Source organism: Seriola lalandi, unplaced genomic scaffold (assembly GCF_002814215.2).
Source record: "Seriola lalandi dorsalis isolate HSWRI2012SDOR001 ecotype SW California unplaced genomic scaffold, Sedor1 jcf7180002054574, whole genome shotgun sequence".
Taxonomy (NCBI): domain Eukaryota; kingdom Metazoa; phylum Chordata; class Actinopteri; order Carangiformes; family Carangidae; genus Seriola; species Seriola lalandi.
The window spans coordinates 261,129-289,119 of NW_019525127.1; the positions used below are offsets into that span (position 1 = coordinate 261,129).

Here is a 27,991-nt window from a genome sequence, read left to right on the forward strand (position 1 = left end):
GACCTATATTCTGGAATGAATGTTAACTCTTCAACCTATTACGTTCATGTCGGGGACACTAACATAAATCACACAGGGGCTGTATTGGACAGGATTGGTTTAGAAAACCAAAGGTGTGATAAAGAGTGATTGGTTAAATAAATGTTAATTATGTCTTTTATTGACTATATTTGTCCCTTTAAAGGGAGACTATGTGACTGCTGAGTTTTTACTGGGACTGTACCATTAGTTCCTGTTTTACAAAAGCAAGAAATATCAGACTTCTCAAAAGTATTTCATCTTATCATATTTAGGAAACATTTTAAATAGTTGATTATGGGTCCATCACAGATGTTTATGTTGAAATTTCAGCCACTTACCTTTGAAACAAATGTACTGCAGTCTAAACACATCAGAAGTCCCTGTTTTTCTTTTTTATTATCTAAAAAAAAAAAACATTACTTTCATTACAAATAATGAGAAGATCCCAAATAACATGCAAACAAAAAGACATCAGCCTCTTTTGCTTCACATCCTCTCAGCAGGTTTATCCATGAAATCTAATACGGGACCCCCCGAACATGTTCAACATGTACAGGTTCTGGATTTTGAGAAAGGAGGGAAAGAAGGTGTCATTTTAAGAATTTATAACCAAGTAAATCGGGAACAAATTATTATTCAAAGTATCTTTTGACACTACTGGTTAAAAGTTTCACAGCATCCCTTTTTTTTAAAATTGAAATTTAAGTAGTTCAAAGTTTAGTGGCAAACCAGAGGTAAAAAAAAAAGAAATGAAGAAAGTTATAAAAACTGAAAAACAATAAGTTTCAGAGGTATAAAAACAGCTTTTTCAGGGATCAAGTAATGGGTTACGATCTGACAGCTTTTCTGCAGCAACGGAAGTAAGTGATGTCCCAACTGACTTACAGACCCTGTATATAAAAGAAGAAGAAGAAGTGTTGGTACAGACTGTTACTACACCATCTTATCCAGCATGGTTTGGACAATATTGCACAGCAGGAAGTAAGTTATTGCGATCATATATATTGATATCATAATAAATTCACAAAGGAAGACAGACAGACAATTATAAGTCCCTCAAAAATGTAGGTCTTTCCTTTAGAGAAACTGCAGAGAAAGTCAAGGTGTAGGTGAGTACAGTTTTCTACACCATGAAAAGGCAATGACAGACAGAAAACCACGACCAGCGTGATGTGATGAACTGGACAGAGGAGTGAAAGCAAGGCAACATTCAAGAGCAGCAGAATTGTGGGGACTTCTGCAAGAGTGTTGGGATTCATTTTCCAAACATAATTTGTTTTTTAAAAAGAAGATCCTGTAACTTTAATTATTGTACACATTTGGAGTTTTTTAATTATAAGCCAACCATATTAATTTGTGTTGTATATTAAGTGGTGCAGTATTATTTGAGTTTATTAAATGAATTAATATAAGTTACATTACTTTATTATTTCATATATATAATTTGTAGGTGTTCAACATTCAAGTTGTTTATTTCCATCCCCTGTAGTGTGGAGCACCTTTGGTTCCCACCTGCCACTGTTTGCAGGGGGACGGGTGTGAATGTGACAGTCTATGAGTTGCACGTGTCCTGCTAAGGGAGGAGAACAAAGACGAGTCCTGCCGTGTCGGTGGTGATTACAGCTAAAAGAAAATTGTTGCCCAGAGAGACAGGAGAACGCTACCAACCAAGAAATAAGGGTTACAATCCCATGATTTGTTTTTGTTTATATCTCTTGTTGTTTAATTGTTATATGCTTTAATTTAAGAGAGAATTTCAACAAAAACTGAAAAGTGGTCTTCTAACATTTTTAACTAGTGATGTGTATCGTGGAAATGGCCTGGAGGAAGTATCTAACATTGACCAGTTTGGACCATAAGCCAGAGCCTTCATGCACATGTAGCGGCCGTACCGCCAGTGTCCGCCAGGCGGAGTCCTCTCCCCTTACTCGGGCGCCAGAGCAGGTGCGCCGAGGTGAAGCAGCGCGGAGAGCTCGGGTGTTTCCGTCGCGGCTCGGCAGTGAACCGCTGAGAATGTGGGAATGCGGTTGCCGGAGGCAGTGGGCATTGCTAGACACTCGGCGGAGATGCGCGTACAGAAGCAGGAGCACTCAGCGGGTGGCTGTCGTCCAAGTTAACGGGGCTGTTTTGGGGATGTGGGTGGGAGCCCCGGACAGCGGTGTGTCGCTCGGAACAGGGCAGCAGGGTGTTTTTTTTTTTCTCCCCGTTATACCGGGGATTTTCTTGTAGGGGAGACGGAATAAGAGACAAGCCAAGAAGGATTCCCCAGCACTATGGAGCCACGCATTGCAGGCAGCGTGAGTATTAACGCAACAGACACCCAGGAGAGCCCTCAGGGGACTGGGCTTGTCACTGCTGGATTCACACCTCAACTTTTCCAGGACCTATTTTATTTAGGGGCAAACGCGCAACATCTTGAAGCACTCTCATAATTAAACACAGCATTTTTTTTTTTTTATGTAATTTTTGTTGAGTGTTGTTTAGGTGACGAAACAAGCTATAAGCTAATTGATAATTCATGTGATGAGTGTGACGGGCTCGTGTACAAAAATTAGACACACCTGCTGACCGATAGAGGCCGGGCTGGTAGCTTTGAGTGCCGCGCCTGGCGACTCATCAGCGGATTAATTTCTGAGGATTTCTTCCTGCCTTTTGTTGCTACGGCGGTTGCTACTGACGACCACTGAGCCCAAAATCGTAAACAGACGGACGGACATTAAATAAAGGGCAGACCCGTAGTAACCACAAGCTTTGCCTAATACTATCCAGCCTGTTATAGGTGTCCACTTTTCCTTACGCAGTGTTTAATTCTGACCTTCTCGTAGCCCAGACAAGGACAAACTGCGAGTCAAAAGGTGCAGGAGAAGTTGTAGTCTCTGTGACATGGTTACCAAATGTAACACAACCTCCTAGGGTCACAAAATACAACCAACCATGCAAAATTTAGGCCTCACTCTGTTTCTTTCTCTCTGTGTGTATTGGGTGCAGGAGGGGTTTGTTGGTCCCAGGATTGAGTTAACTGCGGCCAAGTAGCCAGATTACTGTGGATTAGCAGGCATTTAAAATAGTCACGTTATCCCACCAGTGCTTGCAGAGTCAGCTCGAACAACACCTTTTAGGCTGATTGCCAAATATTTGCTGAAAATAAATTGTATACCATAAAGGTGAATAACTGCACAAGTTGCAAATCGAAGCACACTGCATGAGCTTTCTTCTAATGGCAAGTCTCCTGGTAAATGTTTAGACCATGTTCCTGAGGTAACCAGCATTAAAGTCTTCATCGGTCAAAAGAGTTCATCCAAAGCCAAGAGTGAAGTGTGACTCACCATCTGTGGGGACATGGACTGGAAACAGCCCTTTTTATGGAGGTAGAAATGCGTGACCTGGATGCAGGCAGACACAGAGTTTATCTTTTTTCTTTATGCATCTTTGACCATGTTATGGATTACAATTTTACAACAGAGCTGGCATGAAAATGCACTTAAAAAACTGACAAACAATGTAGCAATACAAAAATATATGAGCTGAGCAGAGATTAAACGGTAAACAGAAAAATATAGGGAAAGACTTTGATAATAGTTTCATCATGCGTGTCCTTTGTCAAACAAAAAATGACAAATATTTGCTGATTTCAGCATCTGAAATGAAAATTTACTGTTTTTTTCTGTTTTATATCAGTGTAAATTAAAAGATTTGTGGGTTTTGGACTGTTCAACAAACCCAAACATTTGAAGATGCCACCATGAGCTTTACTAACTCATAATTGGTGTTTTCCACTATTTTCTGACATTTTATAGGCAAAACATTGAATTGACTGATTAAAAAATGTACTTGATTTCTTCATAGATAATGAATAGTTATTTGCTGTAGCCCTAGAATATATGTAAGTCAGGTCTATGAACCCTTTTAAAGCCAAAACAGAGGGCAGACAACTCTAAATTGTGCATTTGTAAAGTGCAAAGTTGTTTGCCATGTTCTAAAAAATGTGTCTCATAATCACTGGATTTGAAAGTAAGCACAGAAGTGGTCATAAGTTCACATGTTCTTATTGCTAGAAATAACAAACTGACAGTAGTGGTGAATACAGAACTCTTAAATGATGCAAGATGAAACACTGGTTCATCCAATAAATGCAAAGTGTGAAGTAGAAGGTCAGTGTAGGAATACATAATAGAGCCGCAACAATTAGTTGATCGCCATGAAATTAATCTGCAACCATTTTTGATAGTCAATTAATCATAAAGTTTATTGTGCATTTTAAACACCAAATGATAAATCTATTTATCAAGGAAATAATCATCTGATTAATTCATAATTAGAATACCCATTAGTTGCAGCCCTAATATATAATTTCTCTGATCGAATACAGACACAACTGGATTTTTAAAAAGTGCCTGTTTTAGCACAAAAATCCACATTTCATGATCCTGATCTGAGCTCTTCACTGTCTGGGCCCAGAAGTCTGTAGTGGGTCCAACAGACCAAGGTTAGGAAATGTGTTTGGCAAGTAATATGATGTTGATTTGCAGTTTGGACTCTGGTGTGAAAACAGCTTAGCTCAGTCAAGGAATCATTAAAAAGCTGAAAGCCACAGCAGTATTATCTGAATCCCAAAGGATCTGGGGAGAAAAAGTTACCTCAGTGATCGATAACTTCACAGGGAGGCTTCAGTTTTTCTGTAAACTGACATCACTATTGTCTTTTTTCCTTCTCCAGTGTGAAAGGTGACAGTGAAATGAAATGCAAAGCATCTGACGCGCAACTCTAAACTTTTACCTGGTGCTGCTGCACATAGAGGTGACATTTCGTAACTGCATCAAGGTACTGGCCAGACACACTCACATGCACACAGTTTTTGTTATTAATCGTGGTCTGTTTGTGGTGGATACATATTCCATAATAGATTTAGAGTAGATTTTCTTTACTTTCCAGATCTACAAATGTTCCAAAAGTAAGTGTAAGATGTAGCCGTGTGTGTGTGTGTGTGTGTGCTGCCTCTGTAAAGATTTTGAAATGTGTGTCCTTGCTCACCAGTTGTGGAGTCTGTGAAACAAACAGCAGCATCATGTTCTACGGTTCTTCCTCTGGGGCCAGTATGTCCCTACCGTCCAAGAGCCGCCTGAAGCGCCAGAGCAGGACCTTCACGCAGGTATACAGTGAGGTCCAGAAGTGACTGTACTCACTCTCTCTCCCACACACACACACACACACACACACACACACACACACACACACACACACACACACACACACTCTGTCACTTTGATCAGAACTCTTTCAATCTCAACGGACCATCCTAGTTGAACAGAGGTCAAAATAGAGAGTGAAAACAAACACATGCTAGTAAATGAACGTATTAATAAATAAATAAATAAATAAATATATATATATATATATATGTATGTGTGTGTGTGTGTATATGCAGTATTTACTGAAGTGGTTGGATGTGCACTATATCTAAATATGTTGTATGACACATTATGAATGGTAAGTTCAGTTACCAAAAAAAAACACAACACATTTCTCATTTGTCTCTAGTGTTATTTATTTATCCATGTAAATAGTTTGGGTTTATTTTGTGAGGTTAAAATGGGTTGTTGACTGTAACTGTGATACTGTTTTTGGAAAGATATGATTTTTGTTTTGTCAGGCTGGTGTTGTGGCTTTTGGGATTACAGTGTCGGTCAGTCCACCGCTTTAGTGCAGACTGAGATATGGGAACAACTGTTGGATGGATTGCCATGAAATTGGACTGAGATTTGATTTCATGAACATTCATGGTTATTGGAGGATGAATCCTACTGACTTTCCCTCTAGCGCCACCATGAGGTTGACATTTGTGGTTTTGAGATGTGACATTTGGTGTTGGCAGAAATGACAGAGATGGATGTTTCCAGACCATGGCCAATAAAACCAAAGTAGAGCTGCACAATTAATCGCAATATGGCCAAGTGCAATATCCAAATCGCTGGAGCTGCAAAAAATGCTGCAATATTTTTGATAAAGGAAAAATGTGTCACATTGTTGTGCTTTTTTTTTTTTTAGCACCATTAGTGTTGTGGTGCTGCAACACTTATGACCTGCCTACAAATGTGTAGTTTGTTTGGTACAAGACCCAACAAAATCACATCATCATCATTTTTGAATTTGTTAAAGTGAAAATGAAATGCCAATATAGTTGCATATATTTTTCTTTTCTGTGCATATTGTGCAGCCCTAAAACAAAGCAATCTGCATGGCTAGACACCATAAGAGGCAAATGTTTTTTGTGATTTGGTTGAACTGACTTTAATATGTAGTACAAGAGGCATATACTGGACATATTGTCTGTTACACTGTGGCCCTACAGTGAAGTCGTTGTTGTCTGTCTGTTCATCAGGTCCTGTACCGCACTCTTAGTTACAGAGACCGTGTTCCAGCAGAAACTGGAACAAACACCCGTGGGGACCGGCGTTCAACAACTGAACCCCCGGAGCGACCGGCGGATGACCCAGCTGAACTGTCCACACAGAGCTCGGCCCCTGGGGTGCTGAAGATTTTTGGGGATGAAATCTGCGCTGGTGCCAACTACAAGAGCGTCTTGGCCACGCCACGCTCCAGTGCGCAGGAGCTGGTGAAAGAGGCACTCGATCGTTACTCGCTCAACAAGGATGCTGCCCACTCTTATGTCCTGTGCGATGTGATCGGACACTTGGAGGGGGGAGGGGGGATAGGAGGAGGGGGCTGGCGGACTGAATGCCTGCGTGCACTGGGGGACAATGAAAAGCCGCTGCTGCTCCAAGAGCTGTGGAAACCCCGAGAAGGACACGCTCGCAGATTTGAGCTGCGCAGGAGAGCAGAGGTGGAGGAACTCAACGCCAAGGAGAAGGATACCATCACTGCTGGTGAGGAGACAGAGACACACACACACACACACACACACATATATTTATAGACAGACAGGTACACACATACACACACACAGCAGCTGGTCTAATTCCCTTTCTTTCTTAACATGTCAAACTCAGCAGAAAAGCACAGCTCGTTAGCTCCTCTGCAGTGATTGTGTGTGTGTGTGTGTGTGTGTGTGTGTGTGTGTGTGTGTGTGTGTGTGTGTGTGTGTGTGTGTGTGGAGATGCAGTATCAGAGCTTTTGTCAGATGTTATCCCATGGAGAAAATTTCATTTCTGTGTGATTACCAATGTTTGTTGTATATGGAGCTGCTGATCTGTGAAGACAGTTTTTCATCTGGGTTTCTTTTAGAGAGACACACATTCACAAGTGCAGTCGAACACTTAAAGAAACACACACACACAAACAGTGCAGTAGAAATGCATGGACAGCTGGTCGATTGATTGAGTGAAAGCTGAATCCTTTGCAACCAGAGGTGTGGATCAGTGAGGACACTCTGGTGTTTATATGAATGACACATTTCTACTTGAGGGAGGTGATATTCACTTTCATGCTAAAGTACCTGCACATAACTGTACTGGCTCACACCTGAACTGTGAACTCTTAAGTGATATTACAGTTTCCCTGAGAGACTGACTCTATTTTGTAGATAGATTTCAATAGATAATAACACACTGCAAAAACTCAGGAAAACAACTGTTGTGACTTTACATCTGCATTGCAGTAATATGAATCTATGTCTGTGTGTCTCTCTTCAGGAATCATGCAGTGACCTTTATGTGAAATTGGTTTACTGATTGATGAAAAGTTTTCCATTTACACACACATGCACACACACTCATCCCTGTGCATCCTGTTGAAGAAATTCACAAACACCCAGTTAGAGAACAAGAGTGTTCAGAGCGATAGAGCAAGTATTTTCAGCGTCACTGTCAGAGATCGCACTTTCCAGCAACACTAACATTTCTCACGAGGCATGCCAGGGTTACTGGTTGCTATGTCAACATCTGTGGTAGAGAGTCAGTCAGCAATCTCTTTTACTGTGTTTTATTCTTGTGTGATGCAGCGGTATCATTTTCAGATGGAAGAGAAGACAATTAACAAAGTAACCCGTAAAAGCATGAAACCCTGAACGGATAAGGCTGGTGGTGCTCTGCATTTTCTAATGGTCAACAAATCCCATGAAACCAAACCCATGATGCTTTAGACAAGCTCCCAATCACGTTTCTATCTACCTGTTTGTTTTCTTCTTCTAAATGTCAGTATGACGACTTTGACTATTTGATTTGTTTTCATTAGCTCTCTACATGACGCACGCTTTAGTGATGATCAGATCTTCAAGTGCTTAAAATGTATATAAATATCACCCAGATTATGTGAACTGTGGATATTTTATTTCACCTGTTCCGGTGGCTCTGGCAGCTCTACACCTGTGTGTTACGTAAACGTTACGTTACCCTGTGAGCGACTTCACTTATATATGTTAAACTGCGGCAGGCAAATTCAATTTAGTATTAATTTAATACTACAAAAAATAAGTCACTACATTCATGGGAAAACGGATCGTCGATCACTGATACCATCGTCCATCGGCACAACCCCGGTGTGAACGCACCCAAGAAGCATCGAGGACGCATTTGAGATCCGATCTCTCGGGTAGTCAGGGCCACGTGTCCACATTGACGGGCCGCCTACTCTACTGACGTCCTCTGACAGTCTAATTAGTCCCGCCACAGTTTCATAGGCCCTGTTCAGACCTGGTATTAACATCCGTCTCAGGTGATCCGATCACAAGTGGACTGCTCTCAGTTCGTCAGTTCACACCTGGCGTCTCCACATGCGTCTCTATTGACCCCTTGTGATCGGATCTCGCATGTCCGTTGTTAATGCTTGTGTGTGTGTGAGTGTGTGTTAGTGTCGGTGTGTGTGAGAGAGCGAGTGGGGCATAGATTGGTTATTTGTATATAAAACTTGGAAGTGAGATCCGATCACAAGCGGTCAATTGAAACGCATGTGGAGGCGCATTTTAAGGTCTAAGGTTTAAGGTGTGAACTGACGAACTGAGAGCTCCACTTGTGATCGGATCACTGAAGACGCATGTTAATACTAGTGCTCACCGATTAAGCTTAATGTCATCATCATCGTGATATGAACATGTGCAATAAACGCATCGCGAAAGACTGACTGAAGACTTTGTCTGTGATCTTCATTCAGCTTCGCGCAGCAAAACTGTGAATGCACATTTCAATATTTGTGTATTTTCAATTTCTGCCAAAAAAAAGTCAAAAAAGTAAGGTTATTGCAAAAAAAAAAAAAAAAAAAAGTTAGTTTACGTTTGGTTAAGGTGGAAAAGTTGGCATGTCAGTAAAAGCAGAATACAACAAAGTGCAATGGAAACAGATTTAGCAAATAAACTATGACGTCCATCAAGGATGTGAAGTGACCAAACATTGTGGCAGGTGAAAACACCATCTGTGTGGATCAATGAGAACTGTAGCTTCCCTCAATTTATAGATCAAATAAACATAAATGCCATGGTTCCATCACGTTTTCCAAGTTAGGTTCAAATTCTTTCTGACCTCCCTACATTGTCCGTGCCGTAGATGCGTGCTTGTGCGCATATACATCTTATTAAATGTTTTCTCACTTTTCTGCTCGTAACGGATCCCTACTTTTTGTTAAGTGTATTATCGCAGAAACCCCTTTTTCCACTGTTCTTGTAGGTTTCTGTAATTTCCTAAAACAGCGCGTTGCTGCAGTTTTAGACTATGCATTTGTTGGGGACTATTTTAAACGGCAGATTAAGACACATTTGGTGTGCAGGTTAAGTATTTACGGCAGGATGATGTATGTGGGAAGATGTCACCCAGTGCAACAGTGTGGCTCAGTGATGTATTTTTAATAGTTCTTTTTATGAAATTGGAGCTCATCAGCACAGAGAAATAAACTATATCAGGCTCTGGCAACACAGACTTGATTTGTTTACATTTAGTAAAATATAGATTATCCCCAGCCTTACCCATCTCATTAAAAGCATTTTTTTTTTTTTTTTTAAATGTGCTTTAAAACATCGCAAACACAGTTAAACAGCTTATACCTTTCTGTTTAGCATCTGAAAATATCAACAAAAGACAATCACAGCAAAGAAAGTCTTCCGGGATAAACTAATACATATAAATACACATATTTAAATTTTCACACTAACCCCTTTCTCTGTTGTGTTATAGTGTTTACAAGGTCACATACCCTTGAGTCCCCTTTCGTTCTCTCTTCTGTCTCTAACTTTGTGTCCTTTTTTCTCCCCTTGGTGTATATGTGAGCGTGCACCTGCATTTGTGAATTGTGTGTATTCCCACATACACTTTCTATGACGAGATAGCACTTTAAAGGTACTGTAGGATTTTCATTAAACACATGAACACATCACAGCCAAATTAATTATATTATCATCTGTAAGTGAAATATTCTACATCCCCAACAAAAAAAAACAACCTAAATTGACTCACATGAAAGCACAAAGGAGACCAAATGTTAAAGTTATTAATTTGACGGTGATATGTTAGGAGGAAAATCCTGTACCTCACACCTTTAACCGTGTATCTCTTCCTACCAACTGGTGGAGTGACTCACTAGAAGCGTCACAGACCTCTTTGCTCCACAGTGCTTGCATGTCTAGCGGTGTGTGTGCGGCTGGTGTGTGTGTGTGTTTATGCGAGTTATTCTGTGCTTGGTGTCTTGGTGGGGGGGTGTTGTCTCAGCCCTCCCCCTCCTAACCCCTCCCACCCTGCTGTAGGGCCCAAAACCCCCCAATTCCTGGCGGCTCTAATGGGTCGGTCCGGGCTTGGCAAACACAGGAGCTCCCCCCTACGGTCTGGTCGAGTGGTACAGTCCAGCTCTAAAGGTGGGGACTGGCCTCAGGTAGGGTGGCTGTCAGTCATTGCCATGGAGACCACCTCTACCTGCCTTGTCACCAGTGCCACACCCATTGCCAGTGATTCAACCAGTGTGAGTGTGTGTGTCAATCTGTGTGAGCCATTGCATGGCCTCAAAGTCCTCCGACTGAAACCATGAGGAGCAGCTGAGTTCACCTTTCATCAGGTTCACTGTTGTCAGCCACATGTGCTGCCTCATCCAGCGCCATTGACTTCATCTGACTGGTTTTACTCAGTTTCCACTCGGTTCACACATGACTGTTCCTAAGACGTTACTTAATCCGGGCTTCACTCATGAGTCAGTCTTACATTCTAACGGTGCATGTGACATTTAAGTACACTTTCTTTTTTATTTTCCACACTTTACATTTCTTTTATTCTGTGTCCTCAACTTCTCTTTCCCTGCTCCTCTTCCTCCTTTTGCTCCTTATTATTATTCTCCACCCGTTCTACCTCTTGCCCTTCTCTCTCCCTCCCTGTTCTCTCGCTTGCTATTCCTCTCTGCCATCCTGTAGATATTAATGCCCAAGCTCGTAAGCTCCAGAGGAACAGGGCGAAGGGGACACTGACCCTGCCCCGCTCCAGCAACTCATCCTTCTGCCGCAGCCTCAGTGAAACCAGCCTCAACCAGGTGGGGCCTCCCATTGAAGCTTAGTCAGGATGATTGATTGTTATTATTCATGGGACTTGTTATCAGCCTGGCTTAGGTCCTGAATGCTTGTGTGTTTCTGTGTGTCTTTTCAGCTGGGAGTAGGAGACGAGCCCAAGCGTTATTACTCCACCCTGCCAGGGCCCTTAAGGGGTCGGGAACGAGAAGTGGCCTCCAGCGGGCGGAGGAAAGAGGAGGGGAGTCAGGGAGGGGTGAGGCACTCTCTGTACCAGTCGCCACATCTCCTTCTGCTGCAGGGATACAATCGGCAGGTGAGGATAGTAGGTAGAAGATGTGTGCTGTTCCAGACCTCTGATATTTCTGATCATATTGTGACATTAGTCATGTTGTGTGTTGCAGGACTGCCTGGTGTACCTGCTGAACAGAGAGCAGCACACAGTCGGTCAGGAGACTCCATCAGCTCGTCCCAACATCTGCCTGTTTTCCCCTGACATCCTGCCCCTCCACTGCCGCTTGCGCAGAGTCCCCGCTCCCCGTCGCCATGCCAACAATAACAACAAGGGAGAGGAGTTGGCGGAAAGTCAGCGGTTCTGTGTTGCAGTTGAGCCTGTGCTCCACGCCACCGTTCTGGTGAACTTTTCCCGCTGCGAGCGCTCCACCACGCTGCGACACGGTGACCTCCTCTCCTTCGGAGCGCATTACATCTTCCTGTACAAGGACCCCACGGGTGCTAAGCCTCTGCCTGCTCAGACCTTGGCACGCCTTCGCACCCTGGGGCAGCTTTACGATGCAGGAGTGGAGGAAGGAGAGGGCGGGGCTCAGACTTGTAAGATGTGTGGTTCTGTGCTGAAGGACAGAGCAGCCCAGGTGTCGAGTGCTCCGGCAGTCAGACGTAGCTTCAAACCCCACCTGGTGAAACCCCGCAGCGGGGGGACAACAGCAGGAGGACCCCTTAGTTTGACAGGAGGGGAAGGAGGCGGAGGAGGAGGAGGAGGAGGAGGAAGAGGAGGAGGAGGGGGAGGTCAGAAAAGGAGGCTACAGCTGGAGTTTGACCAGGCTCATGAAGACCAGCTGTTAAACAGAATCGTGTCCCTCATAGAACCTGGAGGTGTGTGATCTGACTTACAATATGTAGGAAACAAAACTTCAGTAGACTCACACAATACAGACTTTTTTAATCTCAGTTGATGTACTGTGTTGCAATTAAAATTTAATTTCACCCAAATTACAAAAAAATGATGTTTTTACCTCTAGTAGTATCTAGCCATGCAGATAGTTTGGGTTTTATTTGCCCAGTTTTTCAGATATGTCTCATCTCTGCTGACAGAACGATACGGAGGAGGTGCATAAAATCTCATTTCTGGTGCACAAAGCATTTTTAAAAAAAATTTTTTTAATGTATCTCTGCAACATGAGCTACAGAACAACAAAATGAGGGCTGGGATGAGGTTGTAAATAAAATACACAGGTACAGTTCATCACACAGGGATTTGGGCGCAGTCACCCTTAATATTGAAACAAAAAAGAGAGCTAAGGAAAAATGGTGAGAAGAGCATTAATCAATGTAAGAGCCCCGTTTCATCAGTTTTCTTTTTGTTGTCAAAGGTTATAGAAATCAAATGGTGAATATAGAATCAATCCATTGAAAAATGACATTTGAGTCTTTCATAACCGGGCTGATGTGATCCTTTACACCTGTGTGTTTCTCCTAGGAGACGACCATAAGCTGACACCAGCCTACCTGCTGTGTCTGTGCATACAACACTCTGCCTCAACCTTCCCACCTGGGAGTTTTGGAAAACTGCTGCTCAAGATCGTGCGGCGAATTCAGACCATCGCATGGGTCAGTGTCTGCCTGTCTAACTGTCTCCATGTTTGTCTTTCGGTCTCTGTGGTGCTTTGGTCATTAAGATGACCCCATGTGGAGGGAAACCAGTCAGCCGTGTCAGGTCAGGTGAATAGTTAAACAGGGTTGCATTTCTTTTGTATTGAACTGTATTACAGACAGGCACACACAGTATTCACCTCCTACCTAAACCATGAATTGAGCAATTTCTGTAGCAACAACTTGGCTACCTCTTGTCATATTGTTTTTTTTTTATTTTTTTTATTATTGATTCACTGAATTATTATTTAATCATGAATAAAAATAACATTTTGGAGAAATTTGAGTTTAAATCTCATCGTAGTACAGAAAGTGCCATTTTGAGTGTTGCTAATGATCTATTGATTGTGACTGATGCTGGTGACTGCTCGGTTCTGATACTACTTCACCTTGGTGCTGAATTTGACACGACTTACCAAAGGCTCAGTCGATCAATCACCTTAAGAAGTCCCTTCATTGATTCAAATCATATCTGAGCCATAAGACTTTCTCTGTTTCAGGTGGTAATCCCTCATCTTCCACAGCCCAAATTACATGCAGCGGGCCACAAGGCTCAGTTCTAGGTCCATTGTTATTCTCAATAAACATGCTTCCACTTGGGGATGTTATTTGTAAATCTAAAATGTCCCTTTTATGCAGATGACACCCAACTATATGTACCTTTAACAGTGGCCGACACCAGCAGTCTAAATAACCTTATAAACTGCCTCAGGTAAATGTTGGATGTCAAAGATTCAATCCACAATAACCTTGGCAGACTATATGTTAAACATTTTGAGTACAGTTTGACTCTCAAATCAGTTAAGTCTTTTTTATCCTCTACTGACCTGAAGAAAGTCACCCGCACTTTTATCTCCATATCCATATTTACTCTTGCTTGAGCCAAAGTTCTCTCTTGCCTGCAGCTGGTTCACACTGCAGCAGCGAGGATGTTTATCATTGGCTACCTGTTCATTTTAATATTGTTTTGAAAATGTTGCTAATAACATTCAAAGGCCCCAAATTATATTTCTGAACTCCTTGCTGTTTATGAGCCCAACTCCTCTGGCACGGATCTCCTGGCTGTCCGTAGATCAAGGTGGCTAACTAGAGATAACAGAGCCTTCGCTATCAAAGCGCCCGACTCTGGGACACTATGCCAGAGGACCGTAGGCTTTCCAATTAGGTATCTACCCTCAAGTCCCTTCTCAAAACACACTTGTACAGATTGGCGTTTTCATGTTACACTCTACAACTTGCTGTTAGCGTCTGTCATTTGGTGCGTGGAGCTTATTTTGTACTTGTGTCTTTGTGTAAATTTGTCTGTTTATGTTTGTTTTGCTTTGTTGTGTTTTAATAGTTTATCCTAGATTTATCTGTGTGAAGCTCTTTGTAAGTCTTTTAAAAATGCTACACAAATTATTATTATTATTATTGTTTAAAAGCTGGTAAATATCAGGAAATGATTTGGCCGATCCTGATGTAATCTTGAGTCAAATTCAGTTTTGTTAGTTAGCGTTATTTAAATATCTGGGATTTGCTGTATAAAATGGTGTGGGTACTTTCTTTCCTGAAGGGTGTTTTTATTATTTATTGTATTTATAATAAGGGTAATATTATATTTAGGCCAATAGGGCACAAGGTAATTATCAATGTGTGTCACTGTGAGCATGCAAGGTTTTGTATATATGATAGCAGTATTTCTCTCGCCAGGTTAGTGATAGCGTCATGAAGTGTGCTTCTCCTACGCACATCCTAAAAGTTTAATGAGCACTTAATTGCTGTGTGTGTGTGTGTGTGTGTGTGTGTGTGTGTGCGCCTTTCAGGAGAAGACAAAGGAGCTGGCTCAGAAGCAAGCTCAGCAGTGAGTATTGTTTTCCGACTTGTGTTAGAAAGAAAGAGAGCATGTGTGCTTTTTGTACAGTGTATGTCGATGTGTCCAGTCTGTCAGTCTGTCTACCTAACTGTGTTTAACCCACCACTGTTTCTGTGTGTGTGTCTATGTAGCCAGGACCCGGCCTCCCTGTCTCTGCTCAGTATCTCAGACTTGATCCCAGACCTGCAGACCATCTTCTTCTGGATGTCCAACTCCATCGAGATCCTCTACTTTATACAGCAAAGAGCACCAGCGTACACACACAGCATAGAGACACTGCAAGGTACACACACAGACACACACAGTCTGAATGATGAGCGTGGAAACAACTTGGCTGAAGAGTCATTACTCACACTGACATCCAGTAGATACTGATAAGGCTGCAACACTCCCTCTCTCTCAGTATATATCTCTTAAATATGCCTCTGCCTCTGTCATCCATGTGTAGGGTCAAAGGAGTCGTTGCTATCGGCGACCATATCAGCCAATGAGGAGGCAATGACTATCTTGGAAGAAGTGATCATGTACACTTTCCAACAATGTGTCTACTATATCACCAAGGTAATCTGTCACGGTGGCAACAGCGCCATCCTCCTAATCATGAAGACATTATTTATCTTGTTTTTAAAACTGGCCTACATGAATAATAACAGACCCTCATTACACAGAGGATCTGATTGAGTTGTCTCACACACACACACACACACACACACACACACACACACACACACACACACACACACAATTTATGACTAGATGAGGTAAGAGTATGACTAACTTTGTGTGTGTGTGTGTGTGTGTGTGTGTGTGTGTGTGTGTGTGTGCAGGCTCTTTATGTAGTGTTACCAGGTTTGTTGGACTGTAATCCATTCCCAGTTGACAGCTCTGAGCCCTGCTGGAAAGGAGGTGTGGGGTTTCCTGAACCTATACGCAGGGTTCTCCAGGTAAGCACGTCTTGTTTTTTATACTGTATTGTAGTGCAGTTAGGGCTAGTGATTAAACAATTAGTCGATTGATTAATTAGTCAATTGGCAGAAAATGCATCGACAGCAATTTTAATAATCGATTGATCACTTTTATCAAGGAAATATGCCAATCATTCTCTGGTGGGAATCTCTCAACGATGAGCATTTGCTGCTGTTTTGTGGTTTAAATTGAGTATTTGAGTTTCCGACTTTAGTTTGGACAAAATAAACAATCTGAAGAACTTGGTAGATACAAGATACAATGATTAGCCAGAAAAATAATCTACAAATTAATCAATAATGTTCCGTTTAATTACAGAAATAGTTAAGGGGATCATGGATGAATTTAAAGAAATTCTAAAACTAATTTTAAATATTAATTAGGTCTGAAGGGATATTCTCTGCTATAAATAGTGGCACACTGGCCCATAGGACAGAGTGGGCTGCTGACACCTGTCCTTATTTTGCTTCATACAGCAAGAAATCTTGTCTCACATGAGGTGACAAATATCTGCAAAGGTCAGAACAGCCAAACTCTTGTTTCTTGTCCACATTTTTCCCCACAATGGAACCATGTGTTTCGACTGTTCACTTGCCTCACAGAGAAACTGATGAAAACAGATCTAAAATCCGTTCGAGTATTTGAAACTTTCTGAGCTGCTGATGCATCACTGGTTAATACAAACAGTTCTTTATATTAAAGAGATCCCAAAGCAAAGATACCAACTGTGTCTGACATGATGCAGAAGACACTGGAATATTTCCATAAAAAGTCTTAGGTTTGAACATTTTACTTGGGTGTAGTTTCACTGATGCATAGTGAAAGTATGTGATATTATGTATAATTCTTGTCTATATATGATTGACAAAAGCAACAATGTGATGTTGACACACTGACATGTATTTTCTTGTGTGTGTGTGTGTGTTCAGGTGTTTCAAAATGCCCAGGAGCTTTTGCAGGGCTACCAGGTCCACCTGGAGATCCAGGCTCAGATGTTTGCTTACCTCTTCTTCTTCTCCAATGTGTCGCTGTTTAACCAGCTAATGGACAAAGGTAGGGCAACAAAAAAAAAAAAAAAGCATGCACACTCACACTCTCTCTTCCATTAGACCTCCCTCCGGATTTATACAGTTGTTAGTGTTTGTGACAGAGAGAGAGAGAGAGAGAGAGAGAGAGAGAGAGTGTGTGTGTCCTTGTGTCCTTGTCAGCATTTTGACAGAGACTAACCCAGATTTGTCCTCAATGCCCTTCTCCTAACTGCATTCTGTTTCTCCCCCTCTTACTCCTCCTCCTCCTTCCTGCCTTCCTTCCTTCCATCTGGCCATCAGGGGGTGAGACACAGAGGAGTAGAGGTTGGGTTGGATGGAGAGAGAGAGGAGATAGAGAAGGGGAGGGGCGACTAAGGGCAGAGTGAAGGGTAAAGGGCTGGAAGGCCATTCAGTTGTTGTGATGACCTTGCTAATAGTCCATTACCTTGTCTAAATACAGAAAACAGTAATTTACCACCAGTTATATGTAGGTGTCTGACTACCCATCACTTCCAACCTCCACACCCTCACTTTATATCTGCAGCCACACACACACACACACACACACACACACGCACACGCACACACACACGCACACACACGCCATATGTCTTCATTAGCCGGTGGAGACAGGAGAGATCACATGTCTGGCAAAGAGAGAAGGAGAAATACCTTTATATTCATGCAGAGGCTACCCTGTCCCCCACTTCATCCCCACCTCCCTCTCCCTTCTCTCCCATCCTGTCTATCTGGCTCTCTCCCTCTCTCCCCCTTTTTTTTTTTTGTTGCTCATTGATATTTCATTGCTGATGGTGTCCATGGTAACAGTGAAGTGAGTTTGTAGCAGGTAACGCTGACGTTTGCAACGGGCCTTCTGCAAATCACGCGCACGTTCACTTGCTCACATTCACTCAGGAAAAAAAGACTGATCGAGGAATTCAAAAAGAAGAGATGTAACATGCTGCAGATGCTCTGCTCTGTAATTGATTTGTTTGATTGTGTGTACGAGTGTGTTATGACATCTCGCCCCCTGCAAACAGATCATAATGGATAGCTCTTTGTTGTTTGGACTGTTGGTTTGAGAGTGCACAGTGTCTTTTCTGTGTCTAAAGGTGCTATGAAGCATTATGACACCTTGGCTAAGGGGTTAAGTGATGTCTCGTCTGCTTGCGATGCCTCACACGTAGATTACTCTATGCCTAGACATAAGCCTATTACAGAGGGGAGTGTGTGCATCCAAAACATATGGTAGAATATTTGAAGAGTTATGTCGGAGCTGTCTCAACATAATGCTGCTGATTTATTCTCTGCCTGAAGCTTCCTGTCATGTCTAATTTCTATTAAACTGAATATGAAATCTCAGTGTTTTTTTGGTACTGACCAGTATTGACCAATATTCATCTGCACATACTCAATGTTCATCGATCTCTAGCATTGATTCTCGGACCAGATTCAGAATCTTATTTACTTATTCTGCTCAGATAGCTCCTGATTTCTTTTTTCTACTTTATTGCTTCTCATATAATTATAAGAGGACAAACACAAAAATAGGTGTCAGAGAGCCACAGAACCTATTGATACACTTTGAAATGTCTGTCTTTATACTAATGTTCTAGTAGTGCCTTTGCAATGGGTTGAGGACAACAGGCAATTCACTAATTGATCATGAAAATAATTGGAAGATATGAAAATTGATCATTGATAAGAAAAATAATCACTTGTACATTAAGTTATTGTCAATTGTGTGTGTGTGTGTGTGTGTGTGTGTGTGTGTGTGTGTGGTTCTATGTTTCTACATGTTTGTATTTGCAGTACTTGTATTTCATCTTGTTTGTATCTACTTGCACAGGAAGTGAAGATGTAAAGTAGCTAAATGTGCTCGCTTCTCCTTGTATGAGAAAAGAAAAAGAAAAGAAAAAAAAAAAGAGGTTTTGTAGTCCAGTTGTTTGTCATTGTTAGTACCAAAGCCCAGCAGAGACCTGAGCTCACTTTAGGGGGTATTTCGGAAAGCTTAAAAAGGCATTACGGCTGTAGTGAGGTAATGTACCGACAGATTGACAAACTCTGGGATGCCTGCTTGACAAATGCTAGATTTAGAGTTATCGCCTGCTTAACTTGCCTCAAAACTTCTTTCAGTTCTTTGATGTGATACAGAGACAGGAGGGATTAGACAGTGAGGAATGCAGTAAAACACAAACCCAGCTCAGCCCTTCTGCAGCAGTCTCGATTTGTATTCTGCGAGGAGCCGGCGGCTGGTGGCTGTTGCTATTGTTTCATTGACTTCAATATCAACTTAATTAAAAATTAATCTCTCTATTCCCGTACAATACACACATAAACATGCATAGAAACACACAGTCCCTTCTACTCTGCCTCTCTCTCAGATGTGCACTCATGCAACGCTAGAGTAGAAATTTACTGCAGTGTTTGTGATGAAATAACTTAACAATTGTGCGTGTGTGTGTGCGTGTGTGTGCGTGTGTGTGTAGGTCCATCTCGTGGTTGGTTCCAGCGCTCCAAGGTGCTGCAGATTCAGGCATGTTTGCGAATGGTCATGGAGTGGGCGAGTAGGTCTGGTCTGGGACATCTGGCCGACAAATTCTTCACCAAACTCAACAGCACTGTGTCCATACTGGCCACAGCCCCACAACAGCTCACACAGGTAACACACACAAACACCCCTTGCAATCATGCAGACGATTTGTCCGTCTTTGTTTTTTTGTTATCATTGTTTGTCTGTTGTTTGCGAGCTAGTGCTAATTTGGTGGCAATACTTGAAAAACGAACAGAAAAGCTTACCTTATTAAGATTAGATTCATCAACCCAAACAATGGAGGTAAGCGGTTCCAAATCCTGTGGTCTTTCAAGTATAAATAGCAGAGAACAGTAAAACTTTGATTGGCTTTTATTTGGCAATTTTCACACAGGCAGAACTGTCCCACTGATCAGCTATGGATAGATAAACCTCTGTACCACACAGCCAGCTACAACCTGTCACTGCCCAAAAATTGTCTCATCTCCTTTGATCACTTAGCTGTGTTACAAAAGGACTTCTGATTAATTTTCCCCTCATCTTCTTTTCCCTCTCTGTCTGCAGCTGAGTTGGCGCGCGTTGTCCAGTGAGCACCCAACTCTCAAACCCGTCCAGCTGCACAGGATTCTCACTCAGTACCAGCTCACAGCAGAGATAGGCCCCGTCCCAACATGGCAACCGAGCAGCGAGGACGAGGCCTACATATACAGAACAGGTACACGTGTGAATTTATAGATGTGAGTGAGTTTGTATGACTTTATTTTTGTGGCCAATAGAATTATGGGAACATAAAGCCCTTGTTATGGTTGGCCTGTAGGTACAATATATATTGGTCTGTATCTCAGCCCCATTCGAACTAAAGGTCGTCAGTCCGATGGTGAACGGGCCGTAGTGCAGCTTCTCTCTGGAGGGTGTCGGTGAAGATTGAGCACAAACAATTACAAATGAATCAGAACAAGGACATTTGCTATAATCAATGTCAGTTTGGGTTAGTTTACATTCTGAAGGGCGTCTGCTGTTAAACACTTTATGCTTACACGCACAGTATCCTGGTTTTGATTCATGTTCTTGTTTTGATCGTTCAGGATTTAAGACAAATACACAGCAGTTTTTAGGTACACCCATCTGAAAATAACAGTCCTGTCCTGATAAATCCCCCTTCATGAAGGTTACAATGTTCAGTTTGTGTTGAATTTGTTTTAGAGAGATTTTCATTGAACTTTTTCATTGAAATATGGTTCTTTTTGGAGGCTGGTGTTTCTATGATTATTTTGTCCACTGCATGTACATCAATGAAGGTAATAGAAACACATCTCTGTAAAAATGAAATACAGTTCAACAGCACCACAAACTGCAGCCTTCAAAAGTGACCATACAGTTACAGGACTGTTGTGTTAGCCTGCGTTAGTTTTGGCTACAGTAGGTGTATCTATAGACAGTATTAACCATTACACGGAGATTTGGAAAAACCTGGTTAATTATATCATTGTATAAGTAATTCATCTTATCCAGCTTCGCTCTCCTTTCTCATTTCTGACTGGCTGCTGTATTTACCTCTGACACCAGTAATGAATTACAAAACCTAATTTCCCATGGGCATTTTTCTAACGTGAAAAATAGCTCACTTGCATTTTAGCAATTGTGGTTGTTCATCATTACATAATTCTATCATGTCTTTTGGTTATCGAAGCGCTATGTAACACAAGTTGAGGACACACCCTCACACGCAGGGCGGTGAGCAGAAACCTGGATAAGCAGCTGAATTACCAGTAGATGCAAAACAGAAAGAGTGAGAGGTGGATGGAGCAGCTGTACAGCAATCCTGTATCAGGCCCTTAATGATGTAGATGTGTATGCATGAGTGTGTGCGTACATCTGTTAACATCAGTTTGTGTGTGTCTTCAGTGGACCTCCTGGAGAGCTTTGAGAACCACCCTCCCATAGTGTTGCCCAGCGCCGGCTTCAGAGTGGACTTGGACAGCGAGTGTGTGGAGGACAGCATCTACAGACAGCTGCTCTACATCCGCCACTACCTGTGGGGGCTACGCACCAAGACGCAAACACACACCAGCACTCCCAGTGTGCACACACACTCCAACGGAACCAACACAGCCGACTGGCCCGACGTGCAGGTCACAAGACGCACGCACGCACACGCACGCACACACACACACACACACAGCATTGTCAAATACACACACCTAGCAGTAATCCAGGCCATGTGCCTCAGCAGCTGTGGTTGTTGAGGAGTTCCTCATAATCCCATAAATGAAAGACAAAAACCCTCTACTCCAGCCAACCCACACACACACACATACACACACACTCACAGAAACCTAGACATGGTTAAATCATGGTTAATCTGATTAGTCTTTAGGCTGTCTAATTAGTGGGAACGGCTGACTAGACCATAATCCTTAGTGTTACTGCACCCTCATATATACACATAGACGTGCGCACAGGAACATATATACATTCACAAATATGCCAAAAGGTAAATGGTTATACATCCAAACTGTAATCATCTCTAAATGAAGTGCATCTAGGAACAAAGCTTTTAGTATAGTGCTCTACCATAGGTGAAAAACAGGAATGTTTATTGTCTTTCTATTGGCTTCCTCTGCATCAATGCAACTTTAGCTCTCGTAGTGACTTCTTAAGTCTTTCTGTCCCTTCCTGACACAGAGGGAGCTGTTGCCTCCGGCCCACAGCAGTCCCCGCTCGGGGGGTCCCGGGGACGAGGTGGTGGCAGAGACAGTAGAAGAGAGAGGACGGGACAGACCCTCAGGCCAAACACATACACACAGCCTCAGAAGGAACGGCACCATTCACCATCCACGAACAGCAAATCCAGATCCGTCTTGCCTCTTGACTCCTCCTAACACCCCGCTGTACCCGGAAGGAGGAGGAGGAGGAGGGGGGCCGCCTGGGCCAATCATAGGCCCCAACACCCAGACAAACGGCTGCACCAGCAGAACTGTGGCAGATAGTAAGAAGACCAACGGACTCATCACCAATGGACTGGAGGGTAGGCTGAATTATATACAGGAAGTGGACAAAATAACAGGAACACATGAGCAGTATAATGGAACACCACGATCTGAGGCCACAAAATATTGTAAGGCTCATAAAAGTAGTATTTTTATGCAGGAAATTTGTACTAAATCACATATTACATAGTGTTTTTGTTATTTTGTCCACCCCAAATGTGCAGCTGAAAGTCTAAATCTTGCAGTTCATTATACACCATATTAAGGATCCATATTTTTCTCTCCTAATACCGATTCGGATACCTCACCTTCTGATACTGAGGGCTAATATGGTACCATTGGTCTCTTTTTCCCAAATTTAAAATCTACATAACTCACTGTGAGAAACCCGTCTGAATTATTTTTATGTTAGGTAAAATAAGGCCATGAACTTAATGATGAATGAATTTAACTCATAGTGGAAACACTGATTGTTTATACAGCATTAATTAAACTGTATTTAATGTTAACGAGTCGTGTTCAATACCCACTTCACTTAATGAAGTTTTGGCGTATCCCTACATAATATATTACCAATATGCAATATACAGAGTGCATCAATTGTATTGGACACAAACTATAGGCATATGTTACGGCAGAAAATTGGTGGCATTCTAAATTCACTTAAAGCTGAATTTTTAGCCTCTTTTAGCTAATACAATTGGTTAAATAACACATTTTCTGTTTGATTCAGTCTGTAGTGCTGTGATCAGCGTTGTTTCCAGTTGCAGGAAGCAGTTGTTTTTCATAACAAGTACTGATAAACCCACTGTATGTTGTCTGCTGCGCACCAAATGTACAGAAAACAAATCTAGCAACTAGAGAAGAATGTTGAACATGCGTTAAAGATGCGTTTTCTAAGGAGTTGGAAGTCCTGGCAAGAATGACGGCTAAAATTAGACGTCCAGAAACATGATTACACTCAGAGATAAAGTTGCTCTCTGTCTGCAGGATGTGTAAGTAGCTAGTTGTCTGCTAACATGTTAACCATAAAAAGGCCAAAAATCAATTAATGCAGCTTTAAATTTGAACGTGCAGTTTCAGTGCAGTTCCGTAGTTAAAATGTTCGAGTGGTTGGTCAGCTGTACCTCACATGACAGCAGTATCTCGCCTGTGCTGTTTTTACAGTGTAATGAGTGTGACATCTGCAGGCTCTTGTCAGAAACACGTTTGTGTGTCAGATTTACTCTGTAGCTGCATCTTTGCATGTGTCTCAGTATCTGTGTGTATGTGTGTGTCTATTCTGCACAGCAAAACCTCTCGTTTGTCCGACCCCATAGCGAGACCCTGTGCGTGTGTGTGTGTGTGTGTGTGTGTGTGTGTGTGTGTTTGTGGGTTCGGGTGTCCGTGTCCTCTGCAGGGTGTATTAGTGGGTGTGAGTTTCCTTTCCCTGTATCCTCCCCTGGCGCCCCTCCCCTTCCTGATGACTTATGTGTGGTGTTTGTAGTGGAACTGGACAAAGGACCCTATGGACTGGGAATGGGACTCATTGATGGCCTGGTGAGTAGACACAGGTTAAAAATACATTACATTTTACCTTACCTGTCAGTCCAACTTTCACCAGTATGTTTTTGTCTTGTGAAATGCTTGGTTTTACTACTTTTGCCAGAAAAAAAAACATACAAAAATGTGTTTAAACTACATTGACATTGAGGCCAGATCCAAGAGATGTAAATCAAATTACCCAAATAACTTAATATTGATATGTAATGATACAATGTGACCGTATTTTGAGAAATATTCTCTATATATGTGGTATAAAGTACATTATTGAGCTTGCTGGGAAATTGTGTAACACTTAGTTTAACTATATTCATAACTATAACTTCTAACTATAAAGTAAACTGTTACTATATGTTCCACTCAATCAGCTAGAACGGTCAAAACAAAGTTCAGAACACACGTTAAAGCTTCATTACAATATTATGACACTAAAATATATGAAAAATAATTTACGAGGTTGAGGTGAAGAACCGACAATGTGAAGCAAAGTGGCGTTTTCTCTGTCAAGTCTCTTATTTTTCATTTAGTTCGTTTTGGTGCTGAAACAATTTGTTGTAATCAGTTACCTGACATTAATTGATTCGCAAATGATTTTGATAATCGATGGATGAAGTTAAGCAAAAGTGCCAGTTTGTTGTTGTAGCTTCTATACCACTGTTTTTGAAGTGTTAAAGTTTTAATGGAGACCTAATAAGAGACAAGTATTTTCCATCACTACGGTAAAAATGTATTTCAATTACTTCCAAACCCACACATGCACACTGTACTCATACCAACACTACTCCCTCCTGCAGCACACTCCTCTCAACGCTCCAGGGATTTACATCCGGACTCTGATCCCTGAAGGACCGGCTGCCTCCGATGGCAGACTGAGGATCGGAGACCGCATCCTGGCAGTGAACGGGACCAGTCTGATAGGAGCAGACTACCAGAGGTACAGAGGATGTTCCAGTGGTGCCGTTTGTGCCCCTAACAATGAGCTGGTGGAGATTTATGATACTACTGGTTGATATTGACATGAATGACAGAGTGAGCAGTCTTCCCACAATGTTAACCATACCCATTGCTGTCAGCCTCTTAAGCCAATTGATTACTTTGATTGATTGGTGCGAGCCCAGACAGTGATGCTCCTCCATCCGTACTCTGTCTCTGCTGAGCTTCATGTAACTAGACTCTGTTTTTCTCTCTCTACTTCCTCCTGTGTGCTCGATGCAGCGCGGTGGATCTGATTCGTCTGGGAGGAGGTCGACTACGTTTCCTGGTAGCCAAGTCCGACCCCGAGGTTTCAGAGAAGATCAGTGCCTCCTCCTGCTGACCACCTCCACTGCCCAGCTAAGACACGCATACACACACACACACACACACACAACACGTAGGACAGTGAGGGATACAGATGTGTGCACTGATGAACAGGGCGCACACAAACACACATCTGTGCGTACATACGCCGCATGAAATATGAATGTGAAACCTAATGTCAGCACAACACAAAGCCAAGCAATCAAACTGGAGATGACGCTCCACGACTCCACAGCTGCCAGACCTGCCTCCCTCACGCTGACTCCTACAGGGTCTGTGTGACAGACAGAATCTGTAACCCACCGCGACATCAAAGGAATATGCTGCACGGAAAGTTGCCTAATTAATCAGTGTTTGAGGTGGGCGAGGTCCAACCAGCCAGTATGCAGTCTGATGCGGTTTAAAAGCACAGTAGATTGTAGGGTTTTAATTTTTCAACAGTGAGCCCTTGGAGCATGTGTACACACTGGACTTTTTCCACCTGTATTTTAGAATAATTTGTATTAGTAATTCAGGCATTAAGTAGCATGGTAAAATAGCTCTCAGACAAAGGGACTCTGAGACTGTTGGACACAAACTGAAAATGTACTTTACAAATGGAGACGACCTCAGTGAAAGCCGGATGTCTTACACAGTGCTTTTAGAGTGGAATGTTTTATAAACCTGTTTGTTAGCGACTCCCACGGCATCATCACCGTCTGCTCATCAGACTAAAACCATTGCGGTATGACTGTTGACTTTTGTACTGGAGAGTGGGCGAGGCCGGCAGAGGAGCCAAACTCAAGAATGTTCAGACGTACAACCAGCTCTCCCCGTTCACACTTAACCTCATCATTGAACTTTACCTCCACTGGACAAAAGATGAACTCTTGAGGCTCGACCTGCGCAGCAGATGTGCAGCTGTGGTGGGACATTGTTTATTAATTACTGGTTCATTAAGACATCGTGCTTCACTCCAGAGTTTCTGATGCACAATCCAGGTGTGTTTAAACCAACACTTCTCTTGTGAGTATATGCTGTATGTATCTGGTCTAAGAGGTGTAAATAATTGTTTGTAAATATTTAACACTTGGTCACACACTGTTTGGAAAAAAGAGAAACTGCATTTGGGGTTACTAGTCAAACTTTTTTGGTGAAACATATTGGTCAGTAAATACTGATGGGAAAACAAGCAACTGTATTTTCTGAAAGGAGAGAGACATAGCTATGGGCCGTGTCACTTTTCTAAACATTAATAATTTATCTTAAGTTTAATGAATACGAATACAGGATGTGATCTGTAGAACTGCATATTACCATTCACACAGGTCGTTAAAGGGTCACTACACCCGAGGGATTAAAGTGTCTGCCAATGAGATTTCTGCCTTCAAAACATACAGTGAAGGTGAATGGAATTTGTTTGTGGAGTATTGAAAATTTACATTTAAAACATTCAACAGCAATTGTTTCCAGAACAGTATCCCCGTTACACTGGACAGTCTACTGGATTAACTTTGTCTTTACGTGGAAAGAAGTTCCAATGAAGACTGTTCAGTCTGTGGATTTTCCAGAGTAAGAGGGACACCTCCTCTGGAAGAAGAGGTTGCTGATGGATTTTGAAGTAATTTCTCCATGTTGTGAGCACAAAACATCAAAATTCCTTTCATCTCCTTTGTTTTAGGGTGGACACGTGAATCTCAGAAGCATATCTAACATACTGTACTGACCCAGCTAGAACAGTGGCTTGACAGGTCACCTCTGAAAAAGTCCTTAATTCAAGAAAAAAAAAAAGCCATGCTTAGTCAGTTCTACGTCGGCTGTTCTTCTTTCCTGAGCCCAGCTCCGTAGAGATCCCCATAGAATACCACCTGCCCGCCTGTGTCCAGAATCACATTCAAACCCTTCTGTAGGAGCGAACACCCCACAGCTGCAGGAGCCAATCGAACAAAGGGACTGAAGGACTGTGTGACAGCTGTTTTTGTTGACTAGGGCTGCAACTGACAATTGTTTCCATGATGTTAATCTGCTGATTATTCTTCAAATGATTTAGTCTGTTCATTGTCAGAAAATCTTATTAAAATGCCCATCACAGTTGCCCAGAGCTTGTTCTGTCTGACTAAGAGACCAAAACCCAGAGATTCAATTCACATTGTAAACAAAGCGAAAGCAGGAAAGTGGTTGTTGGTTTTGTTATTGTTGTAATGTCTTTTTATAACCTGTTAATGTTTTCATTTCTAAATTATTCCTCACACACGTAACACATTCAGTCAGCTTGGTTTCTTTTTTTCCCATCAGTTTGGTTTTACTCAGAATCTGTTCATTACTTTGCAGTTAAATTTTGTTTTTGTGCGTTTCAAGGTTTGTATGACACTGACCTCATGCATGTCTATTCTTCTCTGGTCATTATTTATACTGTTAAAATTGATGGTATTTAAGAATAAAGACGGTTGGATAATTGCA

General features: G+C 42.1%; 1 protein-coding gene across 2 annotated transcripts; it reads left to right on the top strand.

The window, feature by feature from the left end:
* Positions 1–2,000: 2,000 nt before the first annotated feature.
* On the top strand, positions 2,001–27,991 carry radil (Ras association and DIL domains). Of its 2 annotated transcripts, XM_087176924.1 has the most exons (21): positions 2,001–2,318; positions 4,738–4,842; positions 5,056–5,170; positions 6,401–6,905; positions 10,706–10,813; positions 11,360–11,475; positions 11,589–11,765; positions 11,854–12,562; positions 13,167–13,297; positions 15,145–15,182; positions 15,326–15,477; positions 15,643–15,755; positions 16,022–16,138; positions 17,090–17,213; positions 19,678–19,850; positions 20,286–20,436; positions 21,627–21,853; positions 22,407–22,749; positions 24,111–24,250; positions 25,048–25,187; positions 25,469–27,991. In XM_087176924.1, exons 3-21 carry the CDS (start codon positions 5,087–5,089, stop codon positions 25,566–25,568), a joined length of 3,648 nt encoding a protein of 1,215 aa, XP_087033050.1. In that variant the 5' UTR covers positions 2,001–2,318; positions 4,738–4,842; positions 5,056–5,086; the 3' UTR covers positions 25,569–27,991. The 2 variants fall into 2 exon arrangements, with proteins under 2 accessions (XP_087033050.1, XP_087033049.1); XM_087176923.1 differs by lacking the exon at positions 10,706–10,813 and having other exon boundaries at positions 2,003–2,318.